The sequence below is a fragment of the Ipomoea nil genome, unplaced genomic scaffold, assembly GCF_001879475.1.
Source record: "Ipomoea nil cultivar Tokyo-kokei standard unplaced genomic scaffold, Asagao_1.1 scaffold1407, whole genome shotgun sequence".
Taxonomy (NCBI): domain Eukaryota; kingdom Viridiplantae; phylum Streptophyta; class Magnoliopsida; order Solanales; family Convolvulaceae; genus Ipomoea; species Ipomoea nil.
Genome location: NW_017617835.1, coordinates 1,595,690 through 1,616,100, shown reverse-complemented (window position 1 = coordinate 1,616,100; position 20,411 = coordinate 1,595,690). Strand labels below are relative to the sequence as shown.

The window sequence follows — 20,411 nt, the reverse complement described above, 5'->3', positions numbered from 1 at the left end:
ATACGTATAATATGTTTGGCTAGCTTCCAAATCTACTAAGAACGATGCAATTCGATGGCCTGGCAAGTTGAATTGGAATAATGGGATTAGATTCACACAAATTCAAATTCAAATTCAAATTTGTAATTTCTATCAACGAATTTGATTTCAGAATGTATTATCAAGCACAATTATGCCATTTGCATTTTACTTGTATATTTGAAGGTTAGGTATACTTTTACAATATTGTCTATATTTTCAGTGAGGAGAATAATTTATTGTCAGTATGATTTTATTTAAATGCATTGAATAAATCAATTACGCTGCAATAATTCATAAATTCCACAGAGATTATAAACTCTACTAGCTAGTTTCATCCTTACACACAGAATATTAAGCAAAAAAAAGGGAACTAGCAGCTAACAGTCTTGATTTAGGATCTACCCAGTTTCATTTCAAGTATTTTTCTAATTTTGACTTCTTATAAATTAAAGAATTATATTATATATAATTGTCAGTATGTATTTCTCTGGTTTTGGGTTTTGCTAGTTAATACAGCGGAATAATTAATCAAAATTTGTCCATGGCGCTCAAGGTTTACTAGCTTGCTATCTCACCTATCTGATAATTGAATTGTTATGGGAATCATATGCCTTTATAAGTTCATTTTAGGTTAATATCACGTACAATTAGATTTTTTGTGTTATAATTTTTATATTATGAATTATTTAAAATCATAAATTTTAATAACTTTTTTTTTTTTTTAAAAAGAAAAGATAGTTAATCATTTTTTCTCATCATTCACCACATTCACAAGTAATCACGAATCATAACACAAAGCAAGAAACACTTATTGTGCATTTGTGCATCCATCTCAACCTCCACCAAATTCATAACTTCAATTTTTTTCAACATAAGATGATTAAAATGCTAAGGGGATTGATTTAACATTTTTTTTTAATATTTATCTTTTGTCATTTTCACTTCCCATAATTGGCACAATTCACTATCCCTCTGATTTGATTTGATTTGATCCCTCAAAAAAGTAAATACACTTTAAGGTTTTTTTTTTCTTTTTTTTTTCCCCTCCTTTTAAATATTGCTACGCTCTGAAAGGAAATCAATTAAAAAATACCCGAGACAAATACTTCGTAATAATTATATTACTGGAATTTTTTTTAAAAAAATTAAGAATAATTAATTAATTATTACCATTAATCATGAGCTATCTATACCTATGTAGTGTAAATGAGATAGTGTGTGCCTCGCTCTTCCAACTTGATCAAAAGTTTTAAAAATAAAAACATGATTAGTCTCATTGTATGGAGTTCTAGTGCATTCTAACAAAGAAAACCTATGATGGACAAAAAAAATAATAATGATGTATCTATTATAACAACATCAAAGATAATTGGAATAATGATGCAAGTTTATCTTTGAAGACGATTGATTGAGGGGCACTTTACTTAGTTATATTAGAGTCATGGGTAGAATGATTCCCTCCATCTAATAATTATTATTAGTAGACTAATTATATATATTCCTATTGCGTGTATTGCAATTTGCAACTTGCAAGGCCATCGGATAAATAATAAGTATTTTCCCTTATTTAGGTCCGTTTGGAAACTGATAAATAACTTCCAGATATCATTTTATGAATTTTTTAGTGTTTGGGTATTATTAAAGGAAAATGGAGTCAAATGAAATTATTCATTATGGTCAATAGAAAAAAATACTCAATTTGAGTATCTTTATATCTGTGCACAGAGAGTCAACAAAGCCTCTACTGAAGCTCGATCTTAAACCTCCCACATGGGAGATGTCACTACATGCCATCAGAACACAAGGTGCTTAAGATAAGTTATACTCCGTATTACTTTAATATATTATACTTTGTGTTTTCTTCTCTTCTCCTTCTCCCAAATGTTTAATTCTTACATTTAATTTTCAAATTTACCATTTTATCTTTTGAAAATTACTCCATTCATTTAACATATGTTACAAACGTTTAAAAATGGTTGTCAGTTTAATGATTTTTTTCTTCTTTTACATTAATGACTTCTAATGGTAAAAAAAGTATTTTCCATAATTGCAATTATAAATTTATAATAGTATATTTACATTGCAAAGAATCTTAAAAACAATATTGATTGATTTTTTTAGCAAAAAATAAATAAAAAATCAATCAATATTATTTTTGACATTCATTGGAATGTAAATATACTACTCGTATTATAACTTCAGTTATGATTTTTTTTTTCCAGAAGTCTTTAACAAAAAAAAAAAAAAACAAATATTATATTAAATTGACAATAATTTTTTAACTAGCTGTTGTAACATATGTTAATAGAATTGAATAATTTTAAAAAAGATAAAAGGCATACATTTAGAAAATAAATATAAAAATACAATAAAGAAAACATAACGTATAATTTATCAATACAATTTATACTATCAATAATTTAAAAAAAAAAATTCAGTTAAGACTTAACAAGATTGATTTTTATTATATTTGTTAGAAATATTGATTATAAACTAATAAAATGATAGAAACTTGTTATCTCTTTCAACACCTACGCCACTCCACAATTATTACCTGAAATTTGTGTTTGTGGAAATTATGGTTTTGTTGAAATTGGATGGCACAACATCAGCACAAATTGCCATAATAATATCACCAGAATTTCACAAACAATTGTGCTTTTACGTCATATTCTAATCACAGAAATTCGTTCGTACGTCATATATATTCGTATTGGATATTTTTTCACAGAAATTCGTTCGTACGTCATATATATTCGTATTGGATATTTTTTTCAAGTTGACAGGTAGTGTTGAGTCGTTTTCAAGTCTCAATCCCTTTTCTTTTCTTTATCAAAATTGGACTTGTTAATTAATAATCTTTTGAAACGGAGATTTCTAATACCCACCATCAATCGATTGCAATTTTAATTTTAATTTTAAATATTATTTAATTGACTAAGTAACTTGTTTTATTATTTTAACACATAAATGACATAATGTACATTATTCTAACTTATAATGTACATTATTTAACACATAAAATACATTATTTTAACTCATAAAATTCAACAACGTCTGTGTAAATCACGGTCCACGCAATAATTTACCCTACCCAAATATAGTAACCTCAACATTATCGTTAGAAAAAAAAAGGTGACTTATAGGAAAAATATATATTAAATTGAGGGATCATCAGCATTTTTCAAAACGTTATTGGGTAGAATGCTAAATAATTTGAAAATTTTGAAATACCCAATCCATTTGCTTTCAATAAAATTACACAACAGTCCACGTTGATTATCAACTAATCCAATTGAGTAACAATTTTTATATGGGCCAAGCCCATATTTCTAAAGCGGACTCTCCAGACTCCAATTCCATTCCTACCCGCTAAACAAAAATGTCTAATTTCTCAATTCAAAACCCTAAACCCAAATAGGTTTTTTGTATGTTTCATTTTTAATTTTAGTTTTCAGATTTTGGAAGTTGAGATTTCTACGCTGTCTACAATGGTGGAGTTGGATGAGAGCAAGTTTGATGTGGAACTGAAGTTGTGGGCGCTTCGAATTCCACGGGAGTATTGCAATGTTGCCACACGGATACTCAATGGGTACCATTTTTTTTTTTTATTTATCCAGTTCGTTTTCACTAAAAAGATTATTATTATTATTTTGTTTTCAAATTCAAATACTCACTACTATAAGAATTTTTTTTTTTTAATAAAGTATTTTCCTTTCTCAGAAAAAAAGAAAAAAAGACAAACTCCGTATAAGAAATATATGTGAAGTTTGGTTAGGTTATATTATGTGGCTAATTTCATTATTTTGAGGTTGAAAGAGCCATTGATGTTGATAGTGTGAATGAATTCTTATTTCTTTATTTAGAATGTAGGAGAGTTTCGATAAGATGTTGCTTATGAAATTATGAAATTATGAATATTGAGCTTGAGTATTGCAATTAAGTTTGGAAATTCCTTTTGCAATAGATATTTGCTTGACAAGCCACGCATCAAGCCTATTGTGGAAGATCCTGCTTCTGAAAAAACCCGGATGTTGGTTTTATCTGAAAAGATCCAAAATTCAGGTGACTGGTGCATAATAACTTGTGCACACAATTTGGGAACTAGTCCCATCAAACAATTACTGGAATTGGTTTGTCAGTTATATTAGATAGTCCAGTGGAAAATCAATATTTACTTACCATGTTTACTTTCCTTACTTGAAACAAGATTTATCAGAAGTTCCAGCTCAGACGCTTGCAGATTTGAAAGGCCTTTGTGAGTTCGACGTTGTTCCATATTCCCTTACACTGGGGTATTCTTATTGGAGTTCAGGTAAGTATAGTTCTCATGTACTTGCATTGTGTTTGTTAAGACTGTCTTTAGTTCTTAGTCATGGGATTTGGATGCTTTTTGCTGGAACTCAAGGTGTTTCTACCATTAACGTATTCACTTAGTTTTCAGTATTGCTGTTTCCTCACTGAATTAGTTCATTGCAGACCATATACTAAAACAGATTCTTCCTCCTGGACTTGAAGTTCCATCATCCTTTGAGACAATAGTTAAGTACTTCATAAGGCAATATTTTGTTTTGATGACCTGTATTTCCCCTCTGCTGCCATTTTACTTTCTAGAGAGTCAGAATATAGGGGCACTCCTGTCAGATTCCTGATAAAAATTTTGGCCTTTTGTTTATGCAGGCCATATTGCTCATTTGAACATAACTGATGAACTTCTTCCATATAAAGATGTCATTGCAAAAGTTATCTATGATGTATGTGTATTTAATAATGCAATTGTTACATTTATGGTTTTGACTTTTTGATGAACATGGATATTACTGCATGTCTGCATGTATAATTTACTAATTGCTTTTGTCTCTTCTTGCGTTTCCTCTAGAATTCTAATAGCTGGAAAATAAGATTCTTGCATCTTTACCTTTTCTGAAATTCAATGGGAATGCATTGGGTATTCCTTTTTAGTTTTGAAAAAGGCAAGGGTTTAAGTTTTGAACCTAGAGTATCAAATTTTTATCGACTGTGTCTCCAACCCTCCACCCGGGCATTGAGCTTATTCTATGATCTCAAACTTGACCTGTATTCATGTTTTAACTTTTAAAGATAGAGAATATATTTTCCATCTTTCAGCTATTGAAGTTTATAGTTTTGTCATTATTTTCTGAACTATTTAGTATTTACTTCCTTTCAGAAAAATTACCCCAGACTCCAGACAATTGTGAATAAAATTGGAAGTATTACAAATGAATTTCGAGTACCAAGCTTTGAAATACTGGCTGGAAAAGATGATTTGGTGACAGAGTTGAAGCAATATGGAGCAACTTTCAAGCTCGATTATGGCTTGGTCTACTGGAATTCAAGATTGGAACATGAGCACCTAAGGTTGGTCTCGCAGTTCAGGGCAGGAGAGACCATATGTGACATGTTTGCTGGTATTGGTCCCTTTGCTATTCCAGCAGCACAAAAAGGTTGCAGAGTGTATGCAAATGATTTAAACCCAGATAGTGCACGATATCTAAAAATTAATGCTGCAATCAACAAGGTTGATGATCTAGTTTTTGTTTATAATATGGACGCACGTAAATTTATATATCAACTGATGGCTGTGCCTTCTAGTGAAGGCAATTTGGAATCTAACATTACACTGAAATCATGTGGGTCGTGCAATGAATTTGCAAGTGGAGTAACAGCATTTGAAGAGGGAACCCAATCAGGTATAATTTAATGTCTGGATGCACTACCTAGATAAAGTGACGTGGTTCAGCATAATTTCTCTCTTCTGCTCTGCAGACATGGAAAAAGATATATCTGACCAAAGGTTAAGAAACATCAGCAATGTTGAAGATTTATCTATTCGGGACGATGCAAATGCCAATGCAACTAAAAGATGTTCTGAAATGTCTGAAGAAGGTAACATTTTGGTGATTTGATGAAAAGTCTGAATATCATGGTTACACTCAGTTATGCAAACAGCTAGAGTGATTTTCTGTATATATAGCATTAGGTGTATCCTGTATACTTATTAAAATGTCTATTGGAGTGGTTTGTCAAACAAAATTACTGAATCGTTCATCTGTTTATCTAATTGTAGGGAACAAAACAGCTGACCATGCTAGTGTTCCCGTAACTGGCAAGAAAAGAAAAGGATTAAATAAGAGCACAAGGAACTCCAAGTCATTTGACACAAACCCCTATGAGCATGTAGATCATGTGATCATGAACTTACCGGCATCTGCCCTGCAATTTCTTGGTAAAGTGCTGCATGTGTTTTTCCCATTTTATCGTAACATGCATGTCTATAAGCATAAAGAAATGAGTCTTTGCATTGGTTGCACAAATGTCAACCATGTAGTGTGATGATCTATATGTAGCTACCCACTTTATCATCTTAAAACGCAGCCAATTATCTTCTAATACTTGTGTAAAAAGTGGAAAAGTAGTTTTAACAGTTTGAATCCATTCCACAGATTCCTTTAGAGGGCTTGTAAATATGAGAGACTGGAAGGGATCATTACCTTGGATTCATTGCTATTGCTTTATCCGTTCAACTGAGACAACGGAAGATATAATATCGGTAAGTTCCTTATACTGCAAGTTCTCTAGTTTCTGAATATTTTTATCAGCTTCTCTGTTATGATATATTGACGCTCTACTTCATTTTCTGGTGATATAAGTTAAATGACTTGTGAATTCTTTAGATTATCTAGTCAAGTACATAGTCTGGTCTACTAGTAAGAGACAATATTCTTAATATAAATGTTGTACGGAGTATTAGAATCACATAATTGCCCCTAACAAACGGCTCTTTAATCTAGGCTACTTGTATGTTTCCTTGAGCTCTGTCTATTTTCGTTGTTGATTTCAGAAAGCAGTGTCTGCCTTGAATGCGAATATACGAGATCCAATATTTCACAGGGTTAGAGATGTTGCTCCAAACAAGGTACAAACCTAAACCAAAATTCTTCGTCTTCACTACTTTCACCAGTATTTGATTGAATTTGTTCTTATGGTGCAGGCAATGTATTGCCTAAGCTTTAAATTACCTGAGGAAACTTGTAAAATTCATCAAGACTGTCAATAATACTCCTCGATCATAGGGGAGAGAATCTCAAAGCATCTTTGAAATCATGGCCGGAAGAATTACTCCATTATTAGCACTTCTACTGTTCCCTAATCTCGAGTCTTGTAAGCCACCACAGATTTTCGTTCTGAAAGAAATGATAGACGATGGTCAAGGAATTAACAGACAAGGGATGTCTGAGGGAATAATCTGCACTCAAAGGATGTCTGAAGGAATCATCGGCACGTAAGGTATGTCTTAGGAATTCCATCAGGTGTGTTGTTGGACAGACAATGAAAGTTGCAAAGATTTGTATTCCTCAGAGATTTGTATTGTCTTTTGTGCTTTATGTGTTTGAGTCTGCATGTACTTCAATATATTCACAGTCAATATTAGATGGGAATGCATTTTTGGTCCTACAATATTACTGAATGGTGAATTCAATTTTATAAATTACAGGAAATTACATGTCTACTTTTCAAATTGGAAAAAAGAATAAATTTCACTTTTAGTCATTTATTATTGTGGCATTGTTACATTTAGTTATACACTTATACTCATTTAATTTTGTTTCATTACATCATTAACTTTCATTTGTTTACCATAATTAGTCATCTATTTATATTTTTGCTATAACATGTAATTTTTCTCCCCTCTTAATAATTATTTTAATCAAATGATGAATTACATGTTAGCTCTTTATGTTAAATTTTAAAATGACAATGTAGATAAATAAAAGTCAAGGATTTAACATGACAAAATTTAACAATCATTATTACTTGGACTATGGCCTACACAGTTAGGTTGACCATTAATAAAAATGCACTCCGTACGTTTTTTAATAAATTAAATGTACATTATTTGAGTATTGAGAATATATTATTTTTTATACTATCAAATAATGTATATCTTATTTATAGTTCACAAAAATTTTTCTAAATTAAAAAGGTATGACTAAATGTGATAAAATCACAATAATGAAATTTACTCTTGAAAAAAAATGTCAAATAAATCTTTTTAATCAAATAAATTGTGCACTTGATATTTATATATATATATATATATATATATATATATATATATATATATATATATATATATATATATATATATAAAGAAGTTTTATTGTGACTACAAACAAATGCAATTAAGTTTTAATCTTATCTATTCAAGACGTAGGGTACAACCATGTCTATCTTAATTTAAAAAAAAAAAAATTAAATGAAATTTGTTAGGCCACCATAATTGTCAAGGTCAAGATTCGAACCTGAGAAAAAGACAATCACAATTGTGTAGTTTTTAGCACAAATATTTAGGTGCTTACTAAGAGAGAGAATATGAGAGAGAGGAGAAAGAAGAAGAAGAAAAAAAGAAAAGAAAAAAAAATCAGCAGCATAAATAACGTGCCAAACAGGCGTGTGGCATGCACGCGCTCGATTGGACGCTCTTGGTGCGCCTCATGTGCACTAGAGAGCTGCTTTGTTTTTTGGTGGGCCCACTATACTGGTAAAAATCAATGTGCTTGCAAGAGCCGTCTCTCTCCTTCCTCTCTCATCCACATAAGCTTTAAAATTTACAAAAATCATCTAAAATCTCTCTATTGGGATACAGGCGGTACAGCCAGATCTACTGTACTTCTGGGCAGCTCAAAATTCGTAGTTATCACTTCCATAGTCTTCTATCTGATGGAACAATTCCAGCATTGAACCCATAATCAAAGGAAGCCTTGATTTTTTTTTTTATTTAAAATTTTAAATAAATTTCACCTCAATTTTCATTTACCAAACGCAAAAAGTCACATTAGAAGTTTAGATTTTCTAATGATTTTTATTCTTGAACTTTTAGTTGACACTTAACAGTTGATAGTTCAAGCTAGGTTATTAATGTTATTTGATGCATGAACAAATTAACAAAAGAAATACATTATGAGAATTTATCTTTTATTTGTGCTTATTATTATTAAAAAAAAATGATTGATTATATTACTACCAGTCTTCAACAACACTCTAATAAATCTTTTGCTTAGAGGCCGACCAAAGTGATTCCAAATTCCATTTTCCACTTTAGCATTCTTGAGATGCTTATGCCCAATGCTTCTCTCAAGTCAAACTTGAAAATGGAATATATTTTTAGTACTACTTAAAAGCAACATAATTCTCTATGATTAACTACTACGATTCTGTATAATCCCTCACATTCCATATTCATTTGATATTTCATATTATTTGATACAAAATTTGAAGGAATTAACCCTTACAACGTTTTCTTTTGCCAGAAAACTAAAACTGTCACAATCTTAAAAAGTCGAGAATATACTTTAAACAACAAAAGAACCAAAATGACAAATTGCAAACATTTGAGAGACTAATTAATTGTTTTTTTTCCGGCCTAGTGATTACCTTTCCATCTTTCTTGTTTTCCTCTTCAAAATAAATTAAACCAAACAAAAAGGTTTAATTTGATTTGGTGAGGATAAGTATCCAAAGAAGAGCTGCAAATGGCAAAAATAAACCATCAATGATTGGTGTATAATGGGGTATGCATGCAAATGGGGAATCTAATCCTTAAATGGACAATTAAACAAAGAGTTTCCTTTAACTCCTTTCTTAATCTCTTCATTTAATTTGGATACTTTTCCAGTTAATGATTCTTGTAGAAAGCCTCACAGCCCGTAAATGTACCTTTCAATTGGCTTTCCCCAAAGCCTAAATACAGAATATATATTTTCTCATAATGCACATACAATAAAGACCACTCTTTTCTTGCTTTTCTTTTTTCCACTTTTTTTTTTTTTTTTTTTTTTTTTTTTTTTTCTGCTTTCAAATGGGGTTGAAAAAGAATTTTTAGTTCTTGAGAATCTGAATCAAAGACAAAAAAAAAGGGTTTAGTGAGGATTGGATAACAAAGAATAGAATCTAACCTAGGGGTGTAGTTGAGTGGAAGAGATTTATCCATCCTTAACCAAATGTATGGAACAGTCTTAAATGTTCAGGCCAACTGTTCCACCTAAAAGAGGTACTTATAATTCAGAGATGAGATTAATCACTATGTCTGTCAGTGAAAATATTGGGTACACAAAAATGAAAAAAGAAAAAAAAAGAATAGAATCTTTTACGATTTTGGAAACTTTTATGATGGCAAAACATACCCCGTGACTTCTGTCTAGTGGTGTTATATTTCTGTTTATGTAACAAGATATAAATATATAAATTATGTTAAGGTGTATGTTGAGCTTTATAAACACACAATTGTGTTGGCACCTGCTCGGATATCCCTGTACTATACTTTGTTAATATGGAATTAAATACATATGATAATATTGTCATTAGGGTAGGAATTTAAATCTTTGTCCCATAAAGTTTCCATCCACCAACACCACTAATTCAATGCTTTAATTTTCTTATTCACACTGTCTATTTAGCTAGGTAAACCCTTAGACACCTATTTAAGTTCGATTCTTTATTTTATTTATTTATATATTTTTAATTAAAAAAATTCTTTTATTATCACTCACGTTCTAAATTTTATATTTTCCTTTCTTCAAAGAGATTTAAAAAAAAATATCTTCAACTCCCTTCATATTCATAACTTTCTTTTCACTTATATATAATAAGAGAATTCTTATATTTTTTTACACTATATATAAATAACTAACACACCCCTTTATTTTTTTTAAAAAATAAGAATCGCAAAACTAAATAGTGATTATTCGTTTTTTTTTTTTTAAAAAAAACAATAGTGATTATTCTATTCATTAAGAAGTCAATGACATATTAAAACGGTTAATAGCAATCGTTCAGAATTAACTTTCTCCCAAGGCAAAATTTCTTCGTTCTCAAAATCTTACACCTCACCTCGACAGGATAGTAGAAGCTAAAGGTAAATTTCAATGATTTAATTCCGTGTTCTTGCCCATAATATATCATATAAAAATAAGTTGAACTGTCCGTGCGTACGGGAGGTTCAAAATTAACTTAATACTCCTACAAATGCCCCTTTAGTTTTACTTTTACTTTTCCTTGTAATAAGGTTTCCCTTCACACATTATGGCATCATGCTATTTGAATTACCATACACTGATACACATAAATATATATAATAAAATGTGATGTCTCCATCTTTCTAGAATTTTACTATTTTATTAATAATGATATATTATAAGAAGCAAATGAATTGTTTTGGCCAAGGAATAATGACTCAATATACACTCAGTTAAGAGATTTAATATGCACTCAGTTAAGAGATTTTGTATTATTAGAGAATAAGTATGTGTCAGTCTCGCAAAGTAGCTTGTAGCTCAATGGCACCTCTGGAACTCTTCTAAATGAGAGGTCATAAATTGGACATATACTACATTATAATAAGGTGTGTCAATAGTAATAAAAAAATATATGTCAGTTTTGAAGTTGTATTTAATGGTTGTTTAGATGCCATAAATCACTACTATTTTTTTTTTTTTTTTTTTTTTTTAAAGAATATGCATAATGCATTCAAAAGCCTTTGAGCTAGCTGGCCAGAACCTCAAAAGGAATAATAGTGGTCCAAACATGGGCCTTTTAGTCTCCAGGAACCCATCACATGATGGGCCTTTTGCATTTCACTTTGGGCCCATATCTTATAATAGCCTTTTGATTTTTCTATTTCAGTCTGTTTATAGCTCACCTGATAAAAAATAGAAAGATATTATTTGAATCACAAAGTTCTTCCCAAACCCCTCATGGCATGTTATATTAGACCTAGAATGCACATGCATATAATGCGTGTGTATTTTTTTGAGTACTACTGATTCTGTTACAATGTAGTATTTCCCACTAAGGCTCAAACTCATGACTTCCCATATGGGAGAACCACTTCGTGCCACTAGACCACAAGGTCAGTGGTGCGCGTCTATATTATTCTACTAAAAAATTTATAATCTATTAAAATATACATCTATATAATTTCATTTTTGAATTTTTAAATATTTACACAAGATATTAAACTTTTAAGATGAAATTGACTCATCAGTGCAAGTGTGCAATATGCATATAATGATGTTTCATGCTCTTTGAAATTACATGAATTTTAGGTTGCACCGAGACTATGACCATCACTATCGATCACCATGTATGAAGTTATACTACTAGATAACAATTGACAATATTCTATGAATCACATTAATATTATTATGATTATGGATATGCATACATACTTTAATATACATCAACAATATATCTAATTTGATTTACATCTCAATTTTAAAGAAAAATAAATAAATAGCTGCCTTCATCTTTCACGATACTTCATGCTATAATTTTTTTCAATAATAATAATAATAATAATAATAATAATAATAATAATAATAATAGTAGGGAATATTCTCATAGTTGATGGACCCCGACAAAAGGGATATTCAAGAGGACAGCATTGGGAATATAAGCATCGCACGTGTCACGAGGAGAATCTCTGCCATGCAATACATGAATTGGAGAGAGAATGAATGAGATAAATTTTGTAATTTTTTTTTTAAAAAAGAAAAAGAAAAAAAAGAGAAGGGAATCTACACAAAAGGCTTTGGTTGGAGTCTTGTACGAGAAGCATCATTCTAGAAAGCGACCAACCTTCATTTATCTCTCCAACATTTATAATATTAATTAACAAACCAACAAATAAAAAATAAATAAATACAAATAAATAAAGAATTCTATACAATCTTATTTAATTAAATGAATTTCAATGCAGCATTCTATACAATGTAAAATTAATAAAACGAAGTTCAAAGTAAAATTATTTCAACCTATATATATTCAAGAATTGCATCTTGTTGCTATTGTTTAATTTAATTAACCGAGATTTAATTAATGTTTATGTGAAAAAGAAAAAGATGACAATAAATGAAGTTTAATGTAGCATTCTATACCATCTTATTTAATTAAATTATAAGCATGTGAATTTAAAACCATGTTGATGAGATAATATCAATTTGATAAAAAATAGATAAACAATTTGACATAAATTACAAGAGTGATCCAATTAAACTAGCCATTGAAAAATCACTAATGTCCTTAGAGTAGCTGCCTTTAAATATTAATTTTTATCCCATGATATAATTATACTTGTGAAAATTATATATATCGGAAAAATATTATTTGGTGAATATAAAATTAATTATTACAATATTATTTATGTTTATAATGGAAAAAAAATAAAGAAGCAATTCAATCTTTAAGGAAATAATTTTGTGATAAAATTAATAAAATTATTTGCAAATTCTTTCTATTGGAATGCCTCACTTATTCAAAAAAAAAAAAAAAAAAAAAAAAAAACTTCTTATTTGGAACTTTTTTTTTAAAAAAAAAAAGAAGAGAAAATTGCAATTTTCATCCCAAAATTATAGGATAAGTGTAGAATTCATCTCTAAGTGTTGTTCACTTTTCGTTCCTAAGCTATTATTGACGTTGCACTTTTCGTCCCTAAGCTAATTTCTCATGTTCACTTTTCGTCCCTAAGTTAACTTCTCGTGTTTACTTTTTGCCTCTGAGTTAACTTCTCGTGCTCACTTTTCGTCCATAATGTTTTGTTATTAAATGGACGAAAAGTGCAACACCAATGATAGCTTGGGGACGAATAGTGAGCATGGCCAATATTTAGGGACAAATTCTACATTTATCCTATAACTTAGGGACGAAAGGTATAATTTTTCCTTAAAAAATATGGTATGATTAATTCGATTGTCATAACAAAAAATGACAAGTTTTCCTTGAATTATATGCTTATAGTGTTATTTTTTCGTGTATTATTATTCATGTGTCAACATTAGCCCCTCAATTATTTTAAAAGTGACAAATTTTTTCACTTTATGTATAAATTGGCATTTTTTCCCTTAAAAATAAGGGCAAAATAAGTCTTAATTAATACTACTAGCATTAGTTTAAAATTATAATTATAATATTTTCATATGGTGTCGCTTTTTTTTTTTTTTTTTTTTTTTTTTTCACATTTATCCTGATTCCATGATATAAGCAATAATTTGTTAGAGAAAAAAAAATAAACGAGATACTTGTTTTGTACTTATTTTTAAAGGTAAAAATGTCCATTTAATAGAAAGGAGAAAAACAATCACTTTTAACATAATTGAATTGACGATCACTAACGTGGATACATGAATAATTCAGAGGGTAAAAATGTTATAAGCATATAATTCAAGGGCAAAAAGTGTTATTTTCTCTTGTCATAATATTAGCTTCAATAATGCTTCTTAATTAGTTTTTTTTGTTGAGCTTGAGCTTGGATGGGTGAGTCTAGCATTACGTCATCCAAATGTGACGCTAACTGCTAAGCAAATATAAGAAAATAAAGTTATGTCTTTGCTATTAGTTATCATTTTTAGAGTAGTGGTAAACTTTTGATTCTAACAATGAGTATCAAAGAAGGTCAGAATGAGAGTATTTTTTTCAAGGAATATATATTACGACGTACTAAAAATATGGACAAAATAATATATATAACATAATAACATATATTCACATATATAATATTTGTAGATTAGATGATGTTGAGCACATAACCATTAATGTGCAATCCAACTATCAGTTTAGGCTTTTAGTTGAGATGAGGCATATGCTTCAATTTGGTATCAGAGCCTACCGCACACGTGAAGGGGCGTGTTAATGTGGAATCTAACTATTAGCTTAAGTTTTTAGTTGAGATGGAACACATGCTTCAATTTGGTATCAGAACCAGACCAAAGGTCATGGGTTCATCCAACTATTAGCTAAGTTTTTAGTTGAGATGGAGCACATGCTTTAATTTTGTATCAGAGTCAGACCAAAGGTCATGGGTTCGAATCTCTACGTCACCCGATAAGCGACTACGGGGATCGTAGTTGCTTGGAACCCACCGCATACGTGAGGGGGCATGCCGTAGTTGCTTGGAACCCACCGCACACGTCTCTACGTCACCCGATTAGTTGCTTGAAACCCACCGCACACGTGAGGGGGCGTGCCGTAGTTGCTTGGAACCCACCGCACACGTGAGGAGGCGTGTTGAGCATATAACCATTAATATGCAATTGAGATGAGTTCGAATCTCAATCCAATCCAATTATCAGCTTAGACTTCAATTGATGAAAACCAATGATTTTGCATTATCCCACAATGAATAGCCATTTGACTTGCTATAAATTAAAATACATCCCTTTTCACTATAAAATGTTCCATAGGCACAGAGGAATGTATATATGCATGTGATGACCACGCTCTACAACTCAATATTAAGGAATTCAATCTTACTTCATCGATCATATCATAGAGTTTGACGTGACTTAACTAAAAAGAAAAAAAAAAAAAAAAAACCTATGGCTAGCCACTATGATTTTCATAATATTAAAACTTTGATATGGAGTCTTGTTTGCTACTTTATGTAATTTACTTTATTATTTTCATACAAATGTATATGTAACTATAAAAACCAAGTCCCGATCAAATTAATTTGACCACTCGTAGATAAGTATGCATGCAGCATGCTCTTAGATTGAATAATTAGTAATTGTAAATGCACGGATTGGCTAATATTTAATTACTATACTTTTAGATTATTATAATTTAATTGAAAAAAAAAAAACAATTGAACAAAATTTTAGTCACTTAAGATATTTAGCGGTAGGACACTAGGGCCATATATAAATCAAGGGGGGGGGGGGGGGGGGGGGAACCAATTACTTTTGTTTGTTTAATATTCTTTCTTTTAAGTAGGTACGTAGCTCCTGGAAGGATGGATGAATTAAGGTCCAAGAAGGTGAAAGAGGAAACATCAATTCAGAATGTAGTATCATATTAAGATGGAATCATTAAACTTTGAATTATTTGATCGATCCATACGTGTAGTCATATCTTAATCACAAAATTCAATTCTCGAGTACATTGAAACGAAAGGACGATAATCTTATCATAATAATGACTTCAATTCATGCATCAATCTTTAATTCTTGCTGCGACTGCGATAATCTTATCATAATATCTTTTTATATATATGGCACTATTCGTTTGACAATCTTTTTTTTTTTTTTTTGTATTTGATTAATTAATAATTAGATTAGTACTCAATTAATTAATTCGATTAATTTATTTTTATGGGATAATTGGCTCGATTAGCCCATGTTGCCTAATCAATTAATAATTATTAGGCACATCAATTACATGGAGGAGGAGGAGGATGTTTCTTAACTAACCACTCAACACCTGCTAATAATAGTTAGTTAAGAGCACACAGAGAGTGTTTTGTAAATGGTGGATCCTCAATTTTGGACAAATATGTCTAACTTTAGTGGTTTAACTTGGTCAAAGCGCGTTAAAATTAGTGTTTGACAGATAGCATATATTTATTAGCGAAATGAGGTCAAAATGCTAAAAATAGTATCTTTTTGGGACAACTGATTGCATCTATTTAGTTAAAAAGACTATTTTGCCTAATAATTTATACTATTAGTTTACTAATTTTACCCAATCCTTAACCGCACTAATAGTTTAAATCACACAAAAATCTAGCTAATTCGTAGTGGATTCCAAAACAACAGCATCAATAATAATGATTTTAAAATTAAATTATTAGAAAATTATATTTATATCTAAAATATAAAATATTTTTAAAGTAATTAAATAGATAAAACTCTACATTCATACCTTTATAGGTTATTTTACCAGTTAAAACTAAACATCTAATTTAGAGAAAATTACACTTTTGGTCATGTGACTATTGTGGTCTTGTTAATTTGAGTACTTGACTTTAAAAACTATCAATCTAGTCCCGTAACTATGCAATTTTTAACACATTTGGTCATTCCGGGCAAATCGCCGGCCAAATGTTGCCGGAAAAACTTAAACCTTTTAAATTTTTTATTCTTGGGGGCAAAATAGTCATTTTACATTTAAAACAAAAGCAACAGTTATTTGCTTCCTTCTTCGCTTACCAGTTGATGCAATGACGATGACTGGGCAGTTGATGGCCTTTCGGCGACGATGGCGAGAACGCGTACTAGAACTACGACGAATTTGGCTTTTCAGTTCGACGATGGCGACTCCGACAATAGTTGATAGCCTTTCGGCGCTCTTCCCCTGCTGCTGCAGGATGTCGCCGGCGTTGAGAGTTGGAGGATGCGAGCTGGATTCTCCGGCGATGTCGTTGCATGTCTCGTCCTTCAAGCTGTCTAGGTGGTCTCGCTCAATTCCGCCGTGAAGGATGGGGAAGAAAATGATTTGAAATGACTATGTAGTAGTGACGTAGTTCGGTGGAGGTAGTGAGGTAGTCTGCGGAATCCGGCGAAACCGTCGCTCATACGCGAAGAAGAAGGAAGCAAACAAATTTTTTTTTTTTAATGTAAAATGGCTGTTTTGCCCCCAAGAATAAAAAAATTTAAAAAGGTTTACGTTTTTCCGGCAACATTTGACCGGCGATTTGGCCGGAAGGACCAAATGTGTTAAAAATTACATAGTCACAGGATTAAATTGATAGTTTTTAAAGTCAAGTACTCAAATTAACAAGACCACAATAGTCACAGGACCAAAAATATAATTTTCTCATCTAATTTATTAAACGTCTTTTTATTAACAACTAATATTACTCGGTGATTGAAACAACAAATACAAGCTGCCGCCCGCATGGGCAACTCAATTGATTGCAGATTTGCAGGGGTGAAATTTGTTACAATAGACCAATGATCGAGTTTCGCCCGTGACAATGTGTGAGCAACCTCTCAAAATGAAGGGTCTCTTTGTGCGCAATGAACAAAAATTTATCGAACCGAAATATAGGGACAGCTGAAGTAGTGGGCGATTCCACCTTTTTGTCACACGCAAATACGATCTGCCATCTGCTACCATAAATAGAGGAGAGACACTGCACATTAAATTGGTCACTTTCAATCCTCTTGAGAAATTATTGTACTCTCAGAGCATATTTAAACCTTTGTAAATTGTAATAGCCAAAATCCTTTTTAATAAATACAAATTATTTTAGTCATTCTTTCGTCTCTTTTGTTTTTGTTTTTTTTTTTTTTTTTCTATTGAAAAAAATATATATTAAACTTTAGTAAATCATGACCATTAAGTTCTGGGAATTCTTAGACAGTGAAATATGATTTGAATGATTTTACAAGCTATATCAAACACCTTTAATAATTAAGAATCTACAAAAGTTAGTCCAACCATTTCATTTGAATTTGATTTTCATCTTAGCCATCCAATTCCATGTTCTAGCTAGCGTAGCTAGGCCAAAACCCTAAAAGAAAAAAATCTTTATAAAAAAATCTATTAACCCTCTCATATACCTGGCATATATATCGACTTTAAAAAATACAGAATAGCAAGAATCATATTCGGGTAGAGATCCGAATTTTACTTAGAATCAATTAACAATAATCTAACAAAAAGAAAAGAAAAACCAAAAAAAAAAAAGTAGCTAGAGAGAATCTTCTTACCTTCCAACCCACTTCAAAAAAGTAAGTAGCAGAAGAAGATTCCCAAAGGAGGAGGATTGAGTTAAGGTGTTTTAATGGAATTATTCTGTTGTGCAGAGAGAGAGAGAGAGAGAGACACAATTTCTGGCTTTTAAGCTTTGTAGGCAATATATTGTTCCCTTAAAATTAGAGTCGTAGAATTGGAATTAACTCAGATCAGATATTCCTTACTTATGCACTCTCAATATTATATTCTTTACAAATGAATGAAATTTAATGTCTGTCTCTTCAACATGAATACATCTTGCTTCGATACTTTCATCAATTATACACTTACTTTGTTGCTTATTGGATTGATACTAAACACCATTTTTGAATATTTCCTCTCTTTTCTTATTCGGATAGATCAACTCATGCTAAAATTAGGGGAATGGAATTGATTGGAACCCATGCCTGCAGGTTCAATTCACATTTTTGTTCAAATATTATTATTCCACCTAATCAAGACTTCCCAAAAATAATAATGGGCATGCATGTACGTAATCTCTATTGGGCGACGGTTTGGAGACCCGAGTCTAACATCCTACGATAAAAAAGTGACGTTTATTGCTCTGCTGACGGCTACGCAAGTAGAAGGAAATAAAGTTGTGCAATCACTACTAACTATATATAGCTTTTTGCGTAGTGGTATTTTGACATTTGCCATCAAAACATAGCACGAACAACGCAGTTACACAAGCAGAAGGAGATAAAGTTACGTAATCAATACTGCCACCACCTGATCCTGTGACCACCCATTTGGAATAGTAACACAAGTACCATTACACATTCACATTATATAGTAGTTGGCAAATAATTAAACAATTTAAAATCAAATAAACTTACAAACAATATCATTGTTATCATAATAAATAATAAATTAATTATTAATAAAATTTTATAAAATAAAACTTACAAACATGGACGGAGTTAAAAAAATCTTTTTGACGAGTGACGAGAAATCAAAATCTTCAAAACGCGATTAAAATATTAAGAGGTCTTGATCCCTTTAAAATAACAACTATGTCACCAACTAAGGTACTTTGTCTTTAATTAAACCTTGTGGGCTACTATATATATATATATATATATATATATATATATATATATATATATATATATTAATGATCAAATGAGAACATGCGAATCAACATGAATGCACAAAATGGTCTACATAAATGCACATAAACTATTCCAGGAGTAAATTGTGTGTTCTGTGGTCTGAAATATGAGATTGTATGCATTTATGTACAAGTTTACAGGTTCTCACAGGAAAAGGAGTTCTCATTGGAACATCACCCTATATATATAGCCCCGTGATTAAGGTTTCATTTTTTGCGTAACACTAACTAGTTTAGTTCGAACCTCGAAGTAGCTAGGTGAATCCAAGTGAAGTGCAATTTCATGACTACATGGAATACAATTAGCAAACACATTTAATAACCGGATCGTTATGTTGTGCATCCGTATGCACCATGCATGGTGCATCCGGATGCAAAAACGACGCCGTTTTGACGTCTAACTTTTAAAAAAAAATTATTCAAAATTGCATAACTACACATCTATAATTTCATCACATTCATAATTTTATAACTATACATCCAGAATTACATAACTACAAATCCATAATTTCATAACTATAAATCCAGAATTGCATAACTACACATCCATAACTTCATAACTATACATCCAGAATTGCATAACTACACATCCATAATTTCATAACTATAAATCCAGAATTGCATAACTACACATCCATAACTTCATAACTATAAATCCAGAATTGCATCCAGAATTGCATAATTACACATTCAGAATTTCATAACTAAAAATCCAGAATGAATGAACTAAAAAATGAATAAC

At 30.8% G+C, this 20,411-nt stretch overlaps 1 protein-coding gene across 1 annotated transcript; it reads left to right on the top strand.

Annotated features, from left to right (window-relative positions):
• Positions 1-3,416: 3,416 nt before the first annotated feature.
• On the top strand, positions 3,417-7,541 carry LOC109186100 (tRNA (guanine(37)-N1)-methyltransferase 2-like). Its single transcript, XM_019336005.1, has 11 exons — positions 3,417-3,613; positions 3,989-4,086; positions 4,232-4,336; positions 4,501-4,563; positions 4,702-4,775; positions 5,210-5,732; positions 5,809-5,928; positions 6,110-6,268; positions 6,486-6,592; positions 6,884-6,958; positions 7,034-7,541. Exons 1-11 carry the CDS (start codon positions 3,513-3,515, stop codon positions 7,097-7,099), a joined length of 1,491 nt encoding a protein of 496 aa, XP_019191550.1. The 5' UTR covers positions 3,417-3,512; the 3' UTR covers positions 7,100-7,541.
• The last annotated feature ends 12,870 nt before the right edge of the window (positions 7,542-20,411 follow it).

Bases quoted from the DNA above. Each gene is read 5' to 3' on its own strand.
- LOC109186100 (XM_019336005.1), top strand. From the start codon at position 3,513: ATGGTGGAGTTGGATGAGAGCAAGTTTGATGTGGAACTGAAGTTGTGG. The intron at 4,776-5,209 runs GTATGTGTATTT...ACTTCCTTTCAG, and splicing joins TTGCAAAAGTTATCTATGAT to AAAAATTACCCCAGACTCCA. The intron at 5,733-5,808 runs GTATAATTTAAT...TCTGCTCTGCAG, and splicing joins TGAAGAGGGAACCCAATCAG to ACATGGAAAAAGATATATCT.